General features: G+C 35.0%; 1 protein-coding gene across 2 annotated transcripts; it reads right to left on the reverse strand.

The window, feature by feature from the left end:
• Window positions 1-705: 705 nt before the first annotated feature.
• LOC138696732 (metallo-beta-lactamase domain-containing protein 1) lies at window positions 706-12,497 on the reverse strand. 2 transcript variants are annotated; one of them, XM_069822081.1, is made up of 4 exons: window positions 12,218-12,493; window positions 7,656-7,820; window positions 7,415-7,528; window positions 706-965 (listed from the first exon to the last, which is right to left on the reverse strand). In XM_069822081.1, the coding sequence occupies exons 1-4, from the start codon at window positions 12,366-12,368 to the stop codon at window positions 772-774; spliced, it is 624 nt and encodes a 207-aa protein (XP_069678182.1). In that variant the 5' UTR covers window positions 12,369-12,493; the 3' UTR covers window positions 706-771. The 2 variants fall into 2 exon arrangements, with proteins under 2 accessions (XP_069678182.1, XP_069678183.1); XM_069822082.1 differs by lacking the exon at window positions 7,415-7,528 and having other exon boundaries at window positions 12,218-12,497.
• Window positions 12,498-23,973: the final 11,476 nt, after the last annotated feature.

Here is a 23,973-nt window from a genome sequence, read left to right on the forward strand (position 1 = left end):
TGCATTTCTTCAATAAATATGAATGAGCTTCTCAAACATCTCACTAGTTATTTCTGACTAATTCAAGATGTAGGGTTTTCAAGTTATATGTTAGCTCTATTATATTACCCTGGCATTATGAGTTTACCAATACTTACGGTCTATAATCTCAAATACCCATGTATCGCATAGGGCCAATGCATTTTTGTGCATTTGATTTTATAACTCAAACAACTGTGATTAAAAATCTGTAATTGTTATTTATGGAGCAAAACTTCATAATTTTTGCATAAATTAAATGAAGAAAGTAGTTACCACACTTAGTGAGAAAGGGATCTACTTCTTATAAAGAACTATCTCAATCATTTTTAGATTTAAAACGGTACAGTACCGGTATTTGAAAGCTGCATAAAGCTTTTATTTTGTTTAACGAAAACAGGATGATTAGTTGTATCACTTTCCTCATACAAAGAAAAGGATACCAGTGGTAGCACAACATTATTACACATAAATACTAGATGAATGTAATGAAATACAGACTCACTCATAGAAGTACACCTGTGCACACAAGCAAGAATGTCAACAGTTCATGCATCTAACCTTGCATGCACATGTACTTCTTGTTATGGTTGATGGACAAGGGTATGATTCAGTATGAATTAAACAAGAAAATTAACGTATTCTGGAGATAACAGCCATTTTAAAATTGAAGAAACACACAGAGAAAATGAGGTAAGTATTTATTTACGGTTAAGGATATAAATAAAGCAGTCTTACATTTTATAAACATATTTAATTACTTAGAGATAGGCTACTCTTCATTTGTGCTGTAACTTGAAACATTGGTCCATGCCCAGGTACAATCCAATCAGCAATCTGCAGGATTTTGTTTCGATTTTGCTCCTGTTTCTCCGGATCACTGCTACCAGCTATATACTTCCATATTGATGGATCAGCAATGTCTTCTTCTCGTTCAAACAAGTCACCTAGGAACAACATAGAGAATTATGGAAAAATTCATATTTTTACTCACGGTTTAAGCCCAGTTCTCACGGTGCTTGTTTTCTTGCGTATATCCTTGCTGGCTAGCAAGCTGGGTGTCGTGGTGGGTACGATGCTGGCTCCCGTGTTGGCTACGGTGATGGTTGTTGTTCTCACAGAGCTGGCTTTTTTCACAGTTCAAATTGGAAAATCATCTGCTGTTTCATCTGTTGCCAACACTCATGGTCAAAAAGAAACTAAGCCATAAGTGAAAAACAACTAAAGTCCTACATTAACACTAGTAAATGTCGTAATAAGGTAATTAAGCCATAAGTGCAAAACAGCCAAAGTCCGATATTTAATTGCTGTTTCTTAGAAACCAAGGAATATAAAAAAACCAGGTTTAGTTGGAAAACAACGAGCATGGCGACATGGTTTCAGTGGTGATACTATATCACCATCATTGGTTCCAGCTTGCAAACAGACACGAAAAATAGCAAGGAACCTACCCTCGAAATTCAGCAAGCTAGCCACCAAAGCAGCCACCAGAGCACGTTACTTCCAGCAAGTGAGCACGAGGGTAGCCATCAGCACAGCCACCTTGGAATCCATCACGGAAACAAGGACCGTCTGAACTGAACCAGGCTTTAGTTCTTTCTGACCATGAGTGCTGGCACCAGATGAAACAACAGATGATTTTCCAATATGAACTGTGAAAAGAGCCAGCTCCATGAGAACAACAGCCAACACTGTAGCCAACATGGGAGCCAGCACCCAGTTTGCTAGTCAAGGAAACACGCAAGGAAACAAACATCGTGGGAACTGGGCTTAACATTCGCACTTCGATTTACTAGCTACCTCTGAGCAACGACCATAACAAGAAGGAGCAAAGGGAGTTGTGATCGTTGGCAAAAAGTCAACGAGTTAGAAAGAGAAGACTATAGAGTGGTCATGCTGTCCTGTACAGCGCTCTTTGCGGTGCCACCGCGAAACACGGCAGATCTGAGCTAAGCAAGCCCCTACAGTCTCAGCTGCGCGAAACGAGGAAACCGGGGCAAATTGAACGCTGCGCTTGCCGCCATATTGTTGGAGAGCAGACGGATAATAGCAATACGTAAATCACGCAAATTAGCGCTGTGATAATCTAAAATTGACAGATTATGGCCATTTTCGACATTTAACGTAAAATTAGGACGAAATAAACATATTCAAAGTTTCATTGATATGCGTTAGAACATTAAAGAAAAGAAAATACGTACGCAGCAATTTATAGAAAACATACTCATACATCCATAAATAGGCCTACACAATACACATTATAGCTTGTATAATTTTACGATAATCAGTAAATTGTTAGGTTTCAGAGAATCTAAAATTATATTAACATACATTACTCTTAGATCACAAGACATAAATATATGCACCTTGATTACACAAGTTCTTATTATAATCAAATTCTTAAATGAAATAAATATGTGATAATCAGTATAGACTTGTTGTTAAGTTTTAAAGAATCGAAAATTATATTACCGATACTTCTAGACCACAGGACATAGGTAATCTGGCAAAATATAGTGTGCGAAGATAGCCAAATTACATTGAATTCATTCTTCAATTGATCTGTATAGCGCTAAATGCGCTGATCGATCAATAAATTAAAAAAAATCTTCAATTAATAAAGGGAATGCTATCAATTATAAAAAGTATCGGTACCTAATACATTGCAAACAATAGGTAATTTGAAGACTTAAAAACTAAACAATCGCTTTATGCAAGATAAAAAAACACATTTTTTATGTGTGGATTTTTTACATATTGTATTTTTATATTTTTATTTTAAATAAATTTTATATATATATATATATTATCATTGCTTGCGGAGTGATGGTACATAATTTTTATGCACATATGTAATATCAATAAGATGCCATTCCTTGCTTTTGTTAATAAAATACATGTCCGGCAAAATGTAAAAGAGTTATTTATAGGTGAACTCTGAATCATAAGTTCACAAAGAAGGCTTAGCTATTATAGCTATTTACTTATTCATTTATTTATTTATTATCTGTATATTTATTTATCCATATATGGATCTTGAATGAAAGTTTATAATCTTGCAGATAAATTCATTTACATAATAAAAACAAAAATTTACCTTTCCACTAATGTTTTAACATATTATATGTAAGTCTAAATAATTCACTCAGTGTGATATTCTACAGTTTGATAAGTATTCTTTATTGTCGTAAACTACTGATTGATTTTAATTATATTAATATTGTAACAACAGAGATAATATTATATCGTACCTTTTGCAAATGGCTTGGAAAATTAAACAGAGATGGTATTATCGCCACGCTCTCATGGTTAACATTCGGCAGGTCTTTAAGCGGCCTCATGCACTAACATTCGGCAGGTCTTTCAAATTTAATTGTATTATTGTTTTCAATTTCTTCCATTATTAAATGACACTTATTTGTCTAATCCACGTGGACTAAAACCGAGGTTACAATGTCTTGTGCTGAGGACGAACATTAAGGTATGTGATTAAAATTATTATTAAAGAGTTATTATTAAGAGTTAAGAAAGCCAACATAAGAAACTAGTGCTTATTCTTATCGTGGAAGTAGACGTGACAACGTGACGCTTAGAGTGAAACCTACAGAGCAACAATCGGGCGGCAAAATTATGTTTTAAAAGCACACCGCACGTTATTGTATGATGCCGACATGTTAAGCATGAGTCCACGGCGATAATATATCATCTTTCAAAATTCTATTGCCATTACTTTCACACTGTTCACTAAAAACACCCGAGACAAAACAAAGGACAAGTATGACAATCATGTTTACCGCTCTATTTTTACCAGTAGCATGGCGGCGTAAACATGCGCAGACTGGTTTCAATTTTGGACAGCACACCAGCGCTCTGTGTGAGTCTAGTATACTATTATAACGTCTTTGGAGCTAAGCGCCCACCTTTGTAAAAATTCGTCTGCTTACAATGTTGTATAACGGAGGTAAGAAGTACAAAAAAACGAAGAAAAAACATGCCTGTTGTGTGTGCTGCATATAACTGCAATGTCAAAAGGAAAAAAGACAACTGATATATCTTATTTCATGTAAATTTTATGAAGTTAAGTCCATAGTTTTGTTAATTAGCAGCATTTTTTTTCATGCATAAATGTGTAACAACGCCCGGCATAAACAAAATAAATGGTTCACTGGCAATGTACTTAAACTAAATACGGATAAAACCATACAATTCCGTTTCAGACCCAGTGAAAAACAAATAGTAATACAATATTAAAACTGTATTTCGACACCGGCATCCTTTATTTCTGCTCCTTCTGTCCTTACTGCTTATACAAAACGACGATGAGCTATAGCTTATAAGAAGTAGGCCTATTTCGAAGACAAACGTTTAATCAAATAAATGGTTCACTAGTAATAAAGTTAAACTAAATACGGATAAAACCGCTACAATTTCGTTTCAAACCTAGTAATAGCAATCAAATATTAAAATTGTATTTCGACACTCGCATCCAAAATAACGCAAAACTCTGGGGTAGGTCGTATTGTTGTTAGTATTTTGACTGGAAGGACATGAAAGAACATAATTGAGCACCCACGTGCAATAATGGGGTAAGTATGAATATATTTCGTAACTACTTACCCCATTATTGTACGTGGGTGCTCAATTATACACTAATAATTATCTGTGGTGCCACAGCCCTTGAAAGGCTCAGACAGACCAGCCGGCTGTTGGCCTCACGTTCACATTTCGATAATAATTATACTTTACTGTAACAAAAAAACTGAAAGCGTATTTTGTCATGTTTCACCCACGTTACAAGCTTGGAGGTAAAGGTTGTTTACTACAGATAGGGCCTACTTTCATTCTATATCTTATGGTATAGTGAATAGTTTTGCAACGTGTAGAGACTGGGAAAACAATTTAACAAAATCATCCGAATCATACTCGTTCATTTAATAGGCAATCTTGCAGGTCGCATTTAAAAGAACCTACGAATATTAACATTTTCTTCAGTATATTTGCTAGGACTTCTTGTCATACTACATGATAATTTTGCTTAGGTTATTCTTTTAAGCATTCCTTCTAGGAATAGCTCAAGTGTTTTAAATTTAGCGTACATAAGTTTAGATTAAGTTCCTAGCATGTATTTGACGAAATACTAGGTTTTTCCACTTCAGTTTAACTGATTTATGCAAACGAAATTAAGACAGCTGACGATTCTAATGTCAGTTATCACCACGCCCACTTTGTTTTGGGCGCATAAGTTCATTACCGACCAACGAGCACAGAATACAATAGAGTAGACACTAGCATCTTAATACCATTGGACGGAGTGAAGCCGGTTTGATGGACCTGACGCCATCTTGTTGCTACCAAAACATTGCAAAATAGCTATTACGTTATAGAAGATCTTATGATAATAAGAATTCCATATGTCCCTAATTTCTTGTAGGACTCACACTTTCTTGTTTGTTTTGTAATACAGAATCGCTATGCACGTATTTTTAGCAAAAATTACGAAACTGTCATCGATAAATCACATATATACAGGTTATTTAAATTGGCAGCTCTTCAAATTGCAGTATGGTATTTAATAGATAATCTGGAAGGTTAAACAAACAATAATGATAAAAAAGGAAAATAACAGTTTGACCTTATTTTGCTACTAGTCCAATAAAAATGCTACCCTATAATAATTACTTTTATAGGTTGATCCATTTGCTTCGATTTAATAATGAAACTTGCTTCTTAACGCAAATTATCATTCTCTTCCTTTTGCCAGTATTTCGTATAGATGTCCCGATTTTGTTTAGAGAAAAAATGGAATGCTCTTAACCATATAATATTTGATAGGCTCTTCGTTTATAGTATATAATTAGATTATAACGGCGAACAAAAGTGAAGTTTTATTACCAAGTGGGTCAAGTCAGTTCACGACCGAGTTAATGAAGCTACTAAGTCTGTAAAGCATAAGTCTGATTTCGTGATTATAAAAATTAATTACAATAATATTAATACACTATTTCTTTTTCTTCATCAAACGAATACGTGCATTCGGTTTAAGAGAAACCTCGGTACACCAGTTTTCTATAGCACTCGACACAAACTTCCAACATGGGTTGTAGGTTAGCTTCGCTCGTAAATGCTAAGTCTGCAAAGCATGTCTGATTTCGTGATTATAAAAATTAATTACAATAATATCAATACACTAATCCTTTCTCTTAATCAAACAAATACGTGAACTATACGAATCTAACCGACTAACTTAGGCTAAATCATTCATTACCGTATCTAGCCTACCGGTAATAAGTATATTTCACACATGCATATTTACCCGTGAAAAGTTATTCCAGGAATTTTTTTTGGAAACCTGTTTGTGCAGCCATACGCAGAACATGTAGGCATATTGAAATTAGTTAATTTATTAATTAAAACAACGATGCAACATCACAATCAACTGCCCATGTGCTAACCGGGAGTGCAATGTTTTGGTAGCATCATAATGGCGACTGTCCACAAAAGCGGCTTCACCTCCAAGCTGTTTATATCTACTCTATGCATTCTGTGCTCGTTGTTACCGACGGTCGTTCAATTTTCTTCAAACATGGCGGCGCAATGACCACTCTATATCTTTCTCTTTCTAACTCGTTGCAAAAGTATAGACCTATTCCATCGATGCTGCTGTCACTTACAGGAAATTACTTGAAAAGGCGTCAACGCAGATAATTCCAAAATATCAGACACATAAGTTACGAAAAGGAGGAAATTTCTTATTTTTAAAAATCCACCCAGCCCCCGGACAAAGGCATAAAAGAAGGGCATGTCCGGACAAAAGAGGACGTCTGGTCACCCTACCCAAAATGCCGAAATCAGCAAATCATGAATAAAGATCATCATTTCTAGTGTCAACCCATCACAAACGGAGACTGATGCTGATGATGATTACAATTCTCGACTAGAAAAGTGATACTAGGATTCAAGACGGAAAATGGAGGGAATCCAAAAATAGCGAACAATAACAACTAAAGCATCCCATATAGGCTATACTACTGTAACTTAATGATTTCATTATTAAACTCAACACAACAAACTTTTCTTCTCAGCATCTAAGAAAACAAATAATGAGCCACAGGATCGTGGGTCAAGCTGTGGAAGTGTCATTGTCAACATCAGTCATCATCATCAACACTTGACACCAATACTGTACAATCGATCTTTCTAGACCAGCCTTTTTAGGTTAGGTTGTGAAGCTTAGTTTAGAGCTTCAGTAAGTGCATAGCAATGTTAAAAATTGCATAAGAGAGCAGATATTCTCATATTTCAATATTTTATTTTATGTTACACATTTAGAACACAGTAAATACATATAAATGAAAGTGCCAAGACTAAAACTATCTCCTGTTCTAAAATGGGTTACCTGTAATAGCTATTACTCCCATGTCTTTTGTATTGACAATAACAGATACATCAGTTGATGTATGGCCTGGAGTTGGTATCACCTTCAAATCTTTATCAATGATATACTCCTCTCCTATAATTGATACAGGAAAAGTATTTTAATTGCTTGTATCTTATTTATTATTTTAAAATGAATAATAACTAACAATTATATTAACATCATATCAATTTATTGTTGAAATACTTGAATTCAAACCAACCTGTTTCAAATGGATGGATAAAGTAGTGGTCAGTGAATGACACCTCAAATCCAACAATATGTTTTGCTTTCAAGAAGAGATTGTTATTTCCAACATGATCAGAATGTCCATGAGAACACACAACATAATCAATATCACTGCAGGCCAATCCACGATGAGAAAGAGCTGAAAAATCAGAAGCATCAAATAAGTAACATCAGCAGCTGTAGATTACTAACTGAATGCATGATGATAAAAATTCATAGAGGTAGAATTGTAAGTCATCAATATGCCCACTAAGGTGGACAGAATAAAAAAAAAGCATCATGATCATATCACAAAAAGTTCTTTTACTGTTAACTAAGACGGCCATAAAAATATTACATGCAAGAGAACGAAAAGTTTCATTGCCAAATGTTCACTACCGGTACTCAGAAGTTTACAATGACATCATCATCATTAGTCGTAATAATCACAAACGAAGCAAGTATCTAAGAAAATGTAACACTAAGCATATGAATATACAGAGTGATTCACGAGGATTTACCACTACTTACGGAGCTTGTTTCCGAAGACATTCTAAGCAAAAAATGTCATATAAACATGTGCCCTAATCTCAATATTTTCAGAGTTACATTAATTTGAAGTTGCTCGTAAAATACCATTATTCTTTAGTTTTAAGGATAAAGGAATATTACAGAGAAGGAATGAACTATTCAGAAATATTTCTTTAATTAGCTAGTATTCTGAAGCTAAAAATGTGCTGTGAATTCCATACTTTCATCGTACAGAATTTTTTTTCGATTTTTAACTACAAAAGTAAATTTTTCTTATGCATTTATTAGAATTGTTACAAATCACACCAATCTTGTAAATTCTTTAAGACTGCACATTAGGTTGCATAATTAAACTGTAAAGCATCAAGTTCCTAAAGTCGTATGATACTTGTATGTAACAACTGTTGTGATAACTGCGTAAAAATGATGTAATTTTTCAGAAGATTGATAAGTGGGCAACTTACTAGTGTTATATATTTAAGCACATGGGCTTACAGCTGTTTCGGTATATACACCATCGTCAGAGCCTACTGGATCATAGCGTCATCTTGATATCGCTGCCTGTTGTAAAAAATTGAAAAACGAAATCTGTACAAAGCAATAATTAACAACACATATTTAGCTTCAGAAGGCTGCAGCATATCCCCTACCTTGTTTAAATATATATCCAGCAGATACTGAAGCAGTGGAATAATTCATGTCGAGGAATGGGAATTCCAGTTGAAAATGAGACAGTGCACTCGCTGCTATTTGCAGACGATCAGGTGATAATTGTGCAATGTCGAGAAGATGCAAAATATGGTAAGGAAACTCCTTGAAGCATTTGAAGCAGTTGGACTGAAAGTTAATATGAGTAAAACCGAATACCTGGTGATAGGTGGAGATGGACGAAATATAAAGTTGCCCCAAGGAATAATTAAAATAGTGAAGGAGTCTAAATATTTGGGGTCGGTTTTGCATGAGACTGGAAATTATAAAGCGGATATAGATTATAGGATAATGCAGGGTAGAGGAGCAATAAAGATGTTGAATGGAGTGCTATGGAGCAGGACAATAACAATGCAAACAAAAAAGAGAATTCTTGAGGCTATAGTGGAAAGTATATTGACATATGGGGCTGAAGGTTGGAGTCTATCGGAAGGCCAAAAAAGTAAGATACAGGCAGTTGAAATGGACGGCATAAGGAGAGGTGCTAGAATATCCAGGCTGCAAAAGAGAAGAAACGAAGATGTTAGAAGGATAATGAACATGGAAGAATCAGTGATTGCGAGAATTGAGAATAGACAACTTCAGTGGTATGGTCATGTAAGGAGGATGGATGAGAGGAGGTGGCCAAACGTGCTACTTCAGTGGTCTCCAGCTGGTAGAAGGAAACGAGGAAGGCCTAGAATATTGAGGATGATGAATGATAGGGGACTAAATGAGCAGGATTGGAATGACAGACGCAGATGGAAAATGGGAATAAAGGGTAACCACTGAAAAGTGGAGAGGCCCTCAAAAGTAAGTAAGTATATTTAGCTTCAGAACACTAGCCAATTAAAGAAATGATACTTCTGAATAGTTTTCTCTATTTGTAGTATTCTTCTACCCTTAAAACTTGATTTAGTCCAGACTGACTTCTTTTCCCAAAACTGAAACTGCCTCTCAAAGGAAGAGATCTGACACAATAGAAGAGATTCAAAATTCAGAGAAAATTCTTAACACCATAAAGGAAAACGACTTCCAGGAATGATTTTAAAAGTGGAAACATCATTGACGTCTGTGTGTTTAGTCGCAAGGAGACTAAATTGAAGAGGATTCGTTCCAACAGCCTGTAAATATTATCATTTGAAATTACAAACTCGGTCTTCAAACTTTTCAACCACAAGACGTATAGGTCTATACATACAGTAAATGTGCTCTTTACACCTCCTTCTCTCTCGGTTTCGAAATATCCCATATGAAGGGATGAATGTCTTACTACAGGAAAAACTACTTCATTTCAAGTGTTTTATGATGGAAGAAATATAAAATCAATCTGGAAGAAATATAAAATCAACCTATCATTTTGAAGAAAGGTACCAATGACAGCTTGTACATTCACACCAATGTGCTCAAAATAATGTCCAGAAAATTAAGCCACATATGAAACAATTACAGACAAAATTTCACAGTTGATTTTCGAAATTAAGCAGTACATCTGACCAAAATAGTTACAATATCTTTCTTTATATGTACAAAAATAAAATTTTTCTTTAGCAGAGAAGCTCAATATTATTCTTAAGGAGATGAAACTCAAAGATGGATATTTGAGCTAACCTGGGTACCATACAAGAGGTTTTGCAAATTTAACGGTAATTATTATGCAGTAGGCCTAACCATCGGTCAGGCTATCTTTCCACTGTAGAGGTCTAGGGCACATACACTCTAATTATGGTTTATTTAACGACGCTCGCAACTGCAGAGGTTATATCACCGTCGCTGGTATGCCGGAATTTTGTCCTGCAGGAGTTCTTTTACATGCCAGTAAATCTACTGGCATGAGCCTGTTGCAATTAAACAGACTTAATTGCCATCGACCTGGGCCGGGATCGAACCCACAACCTCGAGCATAGAAGGCCAGCACTATACCAACTACGCTTCTGAGGTCGACTGGGGCACATACATTAACAAATATATACATAATATATTTTAATTCAATTTTCAACATTTCCTTATGGTTCACATATTGTCAGCCTCTTTACACTCCAACGAGAAAGTATGCACCATGGACCTCTACTGCAGGAAGATTGTGACCTGAATGATGGTATTACATAATTACCAAAGTAATAATTCGACTGCGAAGTTAAAGGCCCTGTTAACTCCTAAAATGCGTTTTTAGGTAAATATGATTATAATACATCAGGTGTAGAAATTAATTTCTGTGAAAATCCAAGCGTAGTACAATTAAGAGAATACTCGCAATCCATGTTTGAAACTTTCTGGAGTTAGATTAGTGACGTCACATATCCCAGCCATGCAAAGTCTGTTTGGTGCGTCAGTGGTCAGTATGGCTTTCCTAGTTCAAATGCTTGGTGTTGCAAAGTATTTTTATAGTTATTTCCACGATTTATGACCGGAATTAGGTCATGAACTATCTATTTGAGCCCAGGAGAGGTCATATTATAAGAATAGGCAAGAAAATAGTGAGAATACAGACCGTCAAGGAACCACAGACAGGCATGTTTGTGGTGAATGTGTCCCTTCAGCAACTCATCAACATTGATCCTGCTGTCACACTGTTATAATTTTCTAAACAAAATCGTTATTATGAGTAACGCTTTCATTTCAAGTTAACAGAGCTTTTAACAAGTTTTGAATTCGAAATAATGTGAAGGCCTACGTGTGTAGCAGGTTTTTCAACCATATGGGTTTTCAATTTAGGAGGAGACTTTTCTATAGCACGTGACACTGGAACTTCCAACTTGAATTTTTCTAAGTTCTCCAGTGCGGGAATCTGTGACAGGTTAGGTTAGATTAGCTTAGTTTAGACATACTACTTAGAGTATGCACCAAAGTATACGGCGCAGAGTTACAGATTTTGGTGATAGTGGTATTTTAAATTAAGACATTCATATTTCTGTACAAGAGCCCTAACAAATGTAGGCATAATTTATTTACGTAGGCCTAATTGGCTTGTAGTCGAGTGCTACGTACCGACAACAAAAGGAATTTCTCGACGATAATGCTACAATGGGAAAAGCTTGGACATTAACTTCGTTAACGTTGCGACCTAAAGAAATACACCTGGTATTACAGTGGCTTGAACGTCGAAGATTAATGATCTTCAATAATTCAGTAAGCTTAATTATTTTAATGTAACAAATTCTGTAATTCCTATATTGTCCACTCGGATTTCATTCGCTGATTTAACTGTGATTAACTTAGTTGTCTAATTATATGCAAATCCTCTAAAATCACTCGTGTATGGCTGACAACACTAAAATACAGGATTATGGATTACCGAAAAAATGGGATTACCAAATACGACTTATGGAATTAATATACCTTCTACAATTTTGTCTTTATCCCATGGAGTCATGGTGTCAACAATAACATTCTTCTTCCCCTTTAATAAGGTACAAGTACAATTTGCTTTCATTCCAAACTCCTGAGTCTTGGAATATCCGTCGTATAGCACAAAAACCTCATACGCCATGACTACAATATTTTATTCGCACTGTCTCAGAATGACAAAAAAAATTACGACAGTAGTTATACACATAGATACTAACAAGAAATCGTGCACGTCAAAAACACAATTCTGACATATAGACAATCGACACGCGATATCGTGTCGCCAACTCGATTATTGAAAACCCGCTATGAAATGTTGCAGAAGTCGAGAGATTATTTTGATACTAGGAGTGTTACAAAACTGATAAATTCCTAAATGCCTAAATAAGACAATATTATGTGATTAGCGGTTCATAAATTTTACCCGATAAATTAACTTTAAAAAATACTAGAATTAGCGGGAAAATCGCAACATTGGCAACACTAGCCATTGAAAATCTCACCAGCCTCAACACTTTGAACTACCCTCCAGAGCTAACAAAATTTCCCATGTGACTCAAAATTTCCTGTCTTGACATTACTTACTTACAAACGTCTTTTAAGGAACTCGCAGGTTCATTGCCGGCCTCACATAAGCCCGCCATCGGTCCCTATCCTGTGCAAGATTAATTCAGTCTCTATCATCATATCCCAGCTTCCTCAAATCCATTTTAATATTATCCTTCCATCTACGTCTCAGCATTCCCAAAGCTGTTTTTCCTCCGGTCTCCCAACTAATAATATACTATATATACTTACAGTCGCGCAACTTCAACACTTTTTTTGCCAACATTCGCGACACTAGCGCCCAAGCGGCAGGCAAGGCACTGGTCATAGGGTTGATACAGCCAGCACGTGCTTTAAAGGGATGCGAGATGTTATAATAACGTTTTAATCATGCGTCGGAATAAAGGCAATGTGTGCAATGACGAAAATTGCAGTAACAACAAGTTTAAATCTCCGAATTTGTCGTTCTTCAGATTCCCTGAAGACCAAGAGAAAATCATAACTCAGTCATAACCAATAATCCACGTTGTAGGTAGCCTACGTATTGTGTTCTATAAAACATTTATTACTTATCAGTTACCTATTTGTATGTCAGGAAGGACAGTTTAAATAAAACCAAAGTAAATACCTGTTACAGTATATTATTTTTTTGCAGAGATCATATGTGTAAATGTGTAACCATTCCGATTTTGGATAATATATCTACAGTTTTTAATGCAAGTAATTTCATAATTTTTGTATTCGTGTTTTTTTCTTTATATTTTTCAAGAATGTTATATAGCATTCAAGTAGGTATCATGGTGATAATTTTGCAAGAATTCATGGAGTATAGTAATCCTTTTGCAAAATATTCACTTCTTGAATAAATCCAGACTGTGTCGATAAATTTCTGATGTGTTGGTGTAGATTCATGTGCCAAACTTATTAAGTTCTCAAGAAATAAAAGAGCCTTTTTAAATTTAATATAAAAAGCAATCTTTTCTGTAATAATTTGCATGACTGTTATTGGTGTTGATTTTACATTCCCAGTGATTATTTGAGCCGTTCAGTGCAGAAGTGGTGTAAGTCAAAATCAGGTAATGAGGTTTAAAGTAAAAATTCTGTAAAATAATGCGCAAAGTAGCAATTAATATATCCTTCGTGCTATTCACTGACAATTAATAGTTTAAATACATTCAATATTAACTGCCACTTTGCGCTCTATTTTATAGAATGTTTACTTTAACCCCTCATTACCCATTTTTGACTTACACCACTTCTGCTCTGAAAATAAAATTAAGCCTACATTTTCTGAGTTAATTGAAGTTACAATTTTTTCAACAAAATTGTGTGTTCATTTATTTGTTCTCACCTACGTCACAGTGGCGTATACTGGTTAAAGGGTTTGGGCTACCGCTGACCCTATTATTACACAAAATATATCTAACAATTACTTTAATTTTAATTACTATGGTAAAATTAATAATACAAAATTATTACATTATGTTATATTATAAACTTTTTCTTTTGTAATTTCCTTGGGCTACCGCCGGTAGCCCCGGTAGCCCGCAAAAACGCCTCTGCTACGTCATATTAACAGTAAGTGCATGTAAATTACGTATTATATAAGTAGGATAAGTTAAAATTAGGCATTATGTGTGAAAACTGGAAATGTAATGTAAAAAGCGGTAAAATTACCATACAAATTTAAACCATAACATCAGCACTATTTGTGACTCAAAATAATAAAGAAAATACCGGTTCTTAAGAAATGGAAAAATAATGAACTTCATATTAATATTTAAATCCTCCCCTTTTCTTTATTTTCAAGTTTACCTCAGCGGCCGAGTTTACCCCAATTTGCGGTATGCAAAATCGATAATTTCTCAGGAAATAGGAAGAGCGTTCACCACGCGATGTACCCTACGAGATATGCCCTACAATTTTGAAGATACTAATTTTTACTCTTCTCACAGGAAATACAAAGTTCCAATGATTCATAAATATATTTCGAAATGAATTGAATTAACCGACCACGCACGAACAATTATGTTATTTCAAACCATGATACGCTATCAGGGCCATGATTCAGTTGTAAGGAGCAGAAAGAATTACGTTTATTCCCAGCTTCTGAAACTTGTAGATTAACTGCGTGTGAAATTCTTCCAGGATTCTAAAGTAGAATTAATTAGAACCATATACACTTATTGTGTAGCACAAACATATAAAATAAATTACGCAAAACCCGTTTTCTGATGTGTTATCATATGTCGTGTGAACACTTTTAACTTGCCTGCCGCTAGAGGGCTACTGTCGCGCCAGCTGTCAAATGTTGGCATATTTTATAGGTATGAGTTGCGTGACTATATCTATTAGACTGTGCTATATATGAGGCGTTCAGGAATCAACATGATTAACTCCACTTTTGGTTATTTCATAGTTTCTAAGTTGGCAATGTATTAAATTGACCATATTTTCAGTGGTCAAAGTGATTAACTCCATAGTTTAGTAAAAAGCCCACAGAATGCAATATTCTTCTTGACTACAACACAGAATCAATTGTGTGTATTCAACTTTAACCTTGAATATCTCAAAATCTTTGGAAACGAAGTTAATCATGTTGACTTCTGAACGCCTCATATAATACTCTTTTTGTATAATACTCTATATGTATTTCTGGATTCACCCACATGTGCTACATGCCCTGCCCATCTCAAACGTCTGTCCTAATGTTCCTAATTATATCAGGTAAAGAATACAACACGTGCAGTTCTGTGTTGTGTAACTTTTTCCATTCTCCTGTAACTTCATCCCTCTTAGCCCCATATATTTTCCTAAGAACCTTATTCTCAAACACTCTTAATCTCTGTTCCTCTCTCAAAGTGAGAGTCCAAGTTTCACAACCATATAGAACAACCGGTACCGGTAATATAGCTGTTTTATAAATTTTAACTTTCAGATTTTTTGACAACAGACTAGATGACAAAAATATAATAAAATAAATATATATAAATTTCAATCATAAGACACATCTGTTTGTAAATTAGATGACAAAAGCTTCTCGACCGAATAATAACAGGCATTTCCCATATTTATTCTGTGTTTAATTTCCTACTGAGTATCATTTATATTTGTTACTGTTGCTCCAAGATATTTGAATTTTTCCACCTGTCTTGGCATTTTCTTTAGAAAATTATTGTGTTCACAAAAAGGAAAATTAGAGCGCATTTTTTCAGAAAACCTATAGCAAAGGAGGTTTTTTTGTGTCACATCCATATAGTCATGAACACATACATACATACATACATGCATACATACATACATACATACATACATACATACATACATACATACAGACAGACACACATACAAGTGGTTTCACGTTGCAGAATGACAATCTCTCCTGAGTCTGTGAATTTCTTGTATAATTTTTAATAAGCCTACGAGTGTCAGCTCCTCAATTTGCTGGACTGCCAGCAGCCTTGAAGTTACATACTTTCTGCCCACTTTGAACAGTACTGAAAAACATTTATTTTTTCTTCTCCCACTATGGTGAGAGCATTGAGTAAAGAACCACTACATCTATAGGATCCATTTGTTCTAAATCATTACCTAACCTGCCGGGTGAGTAGCTGATTTCTCAATACATTTCGAAAGTCGTGTGAACTATTCAATTTTTATCTTATTTTCCACCACATCCACTGATGCTACAATCAGACCCATATTTATGCTTGGGCCACATCGCATGGGTCCAAGCCCAGAGCGGCAAATCCATAGGGTGGCAAAATTTTTAGAAAAGAAAAAATCGAGCTGAAAATAAATTTTCGATATTTTCATACTTCGGAGATGCCCGCTTTAGACAATAGCATATATGTGAATTATTTGTTTTCTACTATTTTTAAGGTAGATATTTCATATTTTGTACACTTCATCCTCTTTCTATAAGTTTTCTTATATAATGAATTTAAATACTATTATAGTCACAATCATGCCATGGTATGAAAGAAAAATTACACAACCTCTGGTCAGGCGCTCTACCACTGAGCTATCGAGTTAGTCTCACGCCAAACCTATAATAGTGACTATAATAGTATTTAAATTCATTAATATGTTACATCAATGGACGTATATACGTCACCAAATATCGTAAGATGAAAATTACATTTTCTTATATAAGTTTCATTATGATCAGAAGAATGTTTTTCAGTTATTCAATTTAAAATATGCATTTTTTTTTTAATTTATCTCCTCTTACAAAATTTAAGTTTCATTCATATTTTTTTTTTTTAAAGGAACTATATAGAATTTTAAATTTAAATCTATAAATGGAGAGAATATTTTATAAAATTGTATGCAATTTCATAATTCAAATTTTTAGTGTAAATTAAATATGTTTTATTTTCAATTTCAAAAGCTATAAAAAGTGTTAGTTTGTTTTGTTAACTAGATACAGTATATGAGGAGCAACTAATCAAAACGTAAATTGTCCTATAAGAAAAAATTTTCAGGAGAGACAAAAAATGCGTATTTTTCAAACTATTTGTAGTATAAAGATTAATAAAATCTTGTTTTAATCTATGTTTGAAAGTGAATCAACCACATATCTCGATTTAAAAAAATTCAAAATCACTATTTAACTTGGATAATTGACAGGTTTGGAGGAAAAACTAGGCAGTTCCAATTCAGTACTTTTCGAGATAATGAAGAAAAACTTACCGCCAAACAATAAGCATGTACAGAAGAGGCATGTCCGAAATGCTTTATAACTATGAATGTAATTCTTGGAACTACCTGGTTCTTCAACCAAAAGATAGAGCGTATTTTTTTTTTCCTCTGTGCATAGGTAGCTCAAAAATGAAAAAAAATTGGAGCTGCCTGGTTTTTCCCCCACACCCCTCAGTTTATGTTCTGATGTAGTTTGGTGGATATTGAACGAATTCATGCACTTTAACAATCTTATTTTAGCAAGGAAACGCGAATGTATGTTCATTTTATGTTGTGTTGGCGATTAATGTTTGTTGTGCTGTCTGGATACTGTATGGAGTCTGCTACCAGAGACTTTTCAACTTTTGATGTCCAGAGTCCTTATTTTCGGACATTGGTAATGTGATTAAAACATACCTACACTCATTTCTTAATTTACGTTTTGATTAGTTGCTCCTCACATAACTGTAAAATTGGATGGGACAGGTTGCGATTTGGAGAATTCTGATTGGACAGATGTTAGAGAGAACACTGTTATCTATCAAAAACCACTCCAAACTCAAGTTTGACCGGAGGCGGACAATTTACGTTTTGATATTTGCTCCTCATATACAACATGCAGTAAAAATTTCATGTTCCTAGCGTCAAAATTGTAAAGGCTTTACACTTTGAAAATGATTAAATGTGCTGAAAAAAAGTGTGATAAAACAACTTGTAAAGTTTGCGTGGAATTGAAATTCAAGGATGAGGCCATTTAAATATGGCGTAATTTTTATGCGTCCAAGTGCCCCAGAGCACTGAAACTTGCTCAACATACCTATAGGCCTAAATGAGAGGTTACTGATTCATTTTTCACAAAACAAAAAATGCAATTTCTTTACGGAAAGGAACCAAAATTTCACCCTTTTCTCTCTTATTGAAAATGAGGTTATCGCTGAATGTGCGATTAATTTATTAGACTGCCACTACCAAAAAAAAAAAAAAAAAAAGACGAGGTCTCTAAGGGTAGTAAAGGAAATTAAGAAAAATGAGTCTCGGTAATATTTTTTTAACACCAAAGAAAAGGCTGAGCTCGGGTGTTGATTCGATTTTCTTATACGTCAGGTGAATAGCGAATCCTTGTCATGGTTATATCTACCCAAAACATAACGTCCCTATCACACTATATTACCTAGCATCTGATAGGCCTATATGGCCGTTAAATAACTGATAAATAATACCAAAGGACGAAAGATTTCTGAGAATTATTTTAAAGAGAATATTGATTCTTAGGCCCGTTACACACTTGAAGAGATCTCGCTAGCGAGAAAGAGGCGAAGAGCCCTCCTCCACACAATATAACGAGTTCTCGCTATGATCATCTATGCACTGCCTTCATACAGAGAGCATTTTCCTCTGATTGTTTTTTATTTTTATTTTAGTAAGTTATTTTACGACGCTTTATCAACATCTTAGGTTATTTAGCGTCTGAATGAGATGAAGGTGACAATGACGGTGAAAGTGAGTCCGGGGTCCAACACCGATAGTTGCCCAGCATTTGTTCATATTGAGTTGAGGGAAAACCCCCGGAAAAAACCTCAACCAGGTAGCTTGCCCCAACCGGAAATCGAACCCGGACCACCTGGTTTCGCGGCCAGACGCGCTAACCGTTACTCCACAGGTGTGGACTCTCTGATTGTAGTTCGGGAAAATAGTACAGGTTATGTATTTAAATATACTTGTACAAGAGAGCGGCCGTTTGGCTAACCAATCATTCACAAGATTAGGAGTGGTAAGCACAATAAGCCTCAGGCTGCAGTGTAAGTCTTCGGGTCCCTCCTCCGTACAAGAGAGAAGAAAAAATATTGTCGTACTTTACAAATGATGTACGAACGCCACTATGTTGAACCTGAATCTTTAGATGATAATGAAATGGAGTTATATGAACATATTTTGTTAATGAAAAGAAAATATAAGCCTAAAATTAAAGCCAGAAAAAGCTGGATAAGAAATCACTTTGTATCTAACGAAGATAAAGGGAGTTTCGGACACTGATTTCGGATTTGGATGATGATACGTTTAGGCGTTATTTCAGGTTGAATAGACCACAGTTTTTTGCAATTCATGATATGATAGAGGATTCTATGCTATGTTCTGATTAAAATTATGTAAACCGTTAAGAAATAGGCCCGTAAAGATGCAATTTCAAATGTTATAATTAATACTATTAAAACTCATCAAATCAAAATAAAATATAGGCCTACTTATTTTCAGATCATCTGATATTTGGAAACAGATGCATTATAGGCTTAAAGAAATTTAATCTTTATTTATAGCTTTGAAGGATATTAGTTTAAAATTAACTTAAAGCCTTTAAAAGATATTTATTATTAATGTACATAATATTAAACCTAATATAGAGATTGAAGATAAAATTGTTACAACGTATCGCCAGTTAATAGGCATACCGGTATGTCTCCCAACGAGTTAGAATCTCTCTTCTAACTCGCTGATATCTCCCAAAAAAAGGTCAATGGAAGTAGCAGTTCGATAAATGAAATTATCGATACGTATTGTTTGAATAATTGAGAACTAAAGTTTGTTTGTTTGCATGTCACCGTGGTGGGTATTTAAACACTACAAGGTCCAGGAAAAATATCTGCGTAAAAATAATGGATAATGAATAAGTTTGGAGAAGGCAGTGACATTACATATTATTGAAATGTATAAAAAATGAATTCATTTTATTTGGTCTGGGCCGGTATTATGCACGACAATTGTACGAACCTCGTAATTGTTCCCCAGCGACTGAATGCTGTCCGGTATGTTGAGAACTTTCTGGAAGAACATGTAGTGTCTCCTGCGATTGAAGTAGGCCCTGGATTTCTGTTTGTTCAGGATAATGCCACACCACTTTCTGCGGCTGTCACCAGGAATTTCCTAAGGAAAAATAAAATTGAGGTATTGGAGTTGTCAACGATCAGCCCAGACCTGAACCTAATTGAATACTTGTGGGTTATTCTAGATAGGAATGTCAGGAGCCGACCTGCAGCTCCACAAACTCTGCAGAAACTTGGAGATACTATAAAGAACGGGAGAATATCCCCCAAGAGGAAATCCAGAATCTCATAAGGAGTATGCCACAAAGGTGCCAAGCTGTCATCGAATGTCGTGGAGGCCATACACGTGGAGGATGTTTACGTTTGAAAGTTAGGACAAGATTTAACTTCTTACTTACTTGTTAGTAGAATTTTTAAATAAAGTTGCTTGTCGGCATTAAAATTCATTATTCATTTGTTTTTATTGACATGGTGTTAAATGGTGTACAAATAATGTGTTTATTAATTTTCCTGTCTGTACCTTTATCCAATGAAAAAAAAATATTTATTTCGGAATATGTATGATAAGACCTTTCTTGTGTTAAATTTTAACGTACCTTGTTAACATGTTTCGACCTATTTTGGGTCATCTTCAGAACTGGTCGTTGTTGGTCTTGGCGCCTCTTGTTTCCTGTGAGGGTGCGTTCGTAGTGTAGAGTCAAAGAGTGTATGTATTGAGAATATCGTTGGGGTGTGTTTTCGTGTGTCTGTATATTTCATATTGTTCTAGTGTGTTGAGTTTCTGGCTTTTTGGTTGGATGTGCAGTATTTCCATGTCTGTGTTGATGTTAATATTCTCAACACACAACTCAGTTTCAAAACACATACACTCTTTGACTCTACACTACGAACGCACCCTCACAGGAAACAAGAGGCGCCAAGACCAACAACGACCAGTTCTGAAGATGACCCAAAATAGGTCGAAATATGTTAACAAGGTACGTTAAAATTTAAAATAAGAAAGTTCTTATCATACATATTCCGAAGTGAAACAGTGTTAAAAGTTGTGTAATCAAGATGTATAACATATTTATGTAATTCATAGTGTTCCCCTAATTGTTTTGAGCAGTGTACTAAACCAAATATTTTATTCAGTTCCTAGGAAATACATAGTATGCTAATACATTTGGTAGAATTTTGTATATTTAATATAAGACAAACAATAATTTAAAATTTATCCCATTTTTTGTGTGATTTTTGAAGAGAGCAACAAATGGAAGTTCAGATTGAGTGTGAAAATAGCATTCATTTCTAGGTGCGATATATCATTTGCAACGACAGAGGTGTATTTGGACATGTTAAATGCTGTAAAAATTCATGGAATTAAGTTACCTAATGTACAAATTGCTGTTGTGGGACTCCTCCCTCCACTCTGCCAGACGGTGACAAAAAACCGCTAAAGAATCTTTTACTATCAAACGAATTTTTGTAAGTTATATTAGAATACCTTTCAATTAATCAAATCGATCAATCAAACAATCATATCGAATAATCTATCTACCTACTTGAGTAACACTCACTTACCCAGTCACAAATCATCCATTTTTTTTCTTTCAGTAGGTTATTTTACGACGCTTTATCAACATCTTAGGTTATTTAGCGTCTGAATGAGATGTAGGTGATAATGTCAGTGAAATGAGTCCGGGGTCCATCACCGAAAGTTTACCGAGCATTTACTCGTAATGGAAAAAACCTCAACCAGGTAACTTTCCCCGACCGGGAATCGACGGCCAGACGCTCTAACCGTTACTCCACAGGTGTGGATCAAATCATCCACTAACCAACCAACAAACCAAACGAGCTAACAAGTCAGTTAATAAATAATAAATAAATAAACAAACAGACAATCAGACAGACAGACAGACAGACAAATTGACAAATAAATAAATGAATAAACAAACAAACAAATAAATAAATAAATAAATAAATAAATAAATAAATAAATAAATAAATAAATAAATAAAGGGTAGGTGTACGAGCTTCGATGATGTCTAGTGGAGACGACGTTCCTATTACTTCTCTTTGAACGTACACATTGTACAACACTGACCCATTAACTGAACTGAGGTGATTATGGTTCCTTCTACAGTGGTTAAGAATATTTGTAATAATAGAGATGCACACCACTCAGTGGTTTGGTTCTACCCTAAACAGGGACATTTACAGGGATTTTTTGTTAATGTCTATCAAATTTCAAAGTTCATGCTGGATGGGAACTGCCTGGGAGTCACCCTGTTGCTATTAGAAGTGCGATCTACATATTGTAATGATCTTTAGTGACTTCCCTGTGTCGGTCGGTGGCATCTTCATTCACACATATCATCTCGACTCTCCCATGGGGTTGAGCATGTACGGACTCATTTGCGTGATCTACACACGGATGGACATTCGTCCGTCTCCCTCGGGACGTATGCTCACATTATTTAATGTCATCAAATGAAGGGAAGACTAGAATGAAATGGACAGTGTTTAATGAAATTAGTATAATAGAGCAACAAAAACACCGGGTGATCCGTTTGAGAAGACACAAAATAAAAGCGTTGTAAAATGAAAAGGATTATTACTTACTATTTAGTAATCTGTAAATACCGTACATGGAAATGGGATAGGAGTTCTGACCACATTACACCTTAAAGTGTTCACCACTGCATAATTCGCACGGTGAAGCTAATCCCTCCCATGTGTGATTTAACATGTCAGGGTATTTTTTTAAAAGCGGAGAGAATTTTTGCTCTGAGATAATCAATATCCCAGGACTGCTGTGCATAGACATCTTTCTTTACAAAATCACCAACAAAGAAACCGGTTAGTGTCAGAGCTGGAGAATTTGGAGGCCACGTAATTGACTCACCACAACCATACCAGTTGATATCAAATATTATTCAGAAAATCACAAAATTCTTTTCCTCAATGACGTAAAATAGTTACTTTGGGTATACCAGGAGAATTTTGGTTTAGAGGTTTCTCTATTATGAAAGAGTAGTCTACTTTGAAGATGAAGAAAAAACAAGACAGTTCATAACAGAAGACGATCGGGCAAACACAGGGTAGTATAAATAATTCCGAACTCATTCACGAAAATTGTTATTCTGTTAAGAGTGTTATTTATGACTTTTCTACATTTTTTTTGCAGGGAGAACGGCTATGATCAATTCATTGCTCAAAAGAAAGATATTAGCATTAGTCTCGGATTCAACATTTATCTTGCATATCTCGAAGAGTTCTTTCTGAAGCACCCATAAATCTTAGAAGATCATGTAAGTTACTGATTTACTACAAGGATAAAATATAATCTTTTATAAAGTAATAATTAACAGTAATAAGTAAATATGCAATTGTTCTTGTTTAGTCAACTGCCCGAAAACAGGTCTGGACCTCACAAGTGACACCAACAAGCCATCACTCATTGGGTAGGGTGACCAGTTCCTTTCCCCCTCCATTACATACATCGCTGACTAGTAATGTATTACACTAATCAGACTTCAGAACAATACTTACTGTAAGACTTAATATGTAGACATGTTGTTTACCATTAAAACAAACACAGTGTTAGCAATAACAAATATCACCTATAGCCTAGCATCCCACCTTGCAGAAGAGTGAAAAGTGTTGCCTAATAGGTAACAAATGAATCGGTTTTTTTAGAAACTTCATAAGTCA

Source organism: Periplaneta americana, chromosome 3 (genome assembly GCF_040183065.1).
Source record: "Periplaneta americana isolate PAMFEO1 chromosome 3, P.americana_PAMFEO1_priV1, whole genome shotgun sequence".
NCBI lineage: Eukaryota > Metazoa > Arthropoda > Insecta > Blattodea > Blattidae > Periplaneta > Periplaneta americana.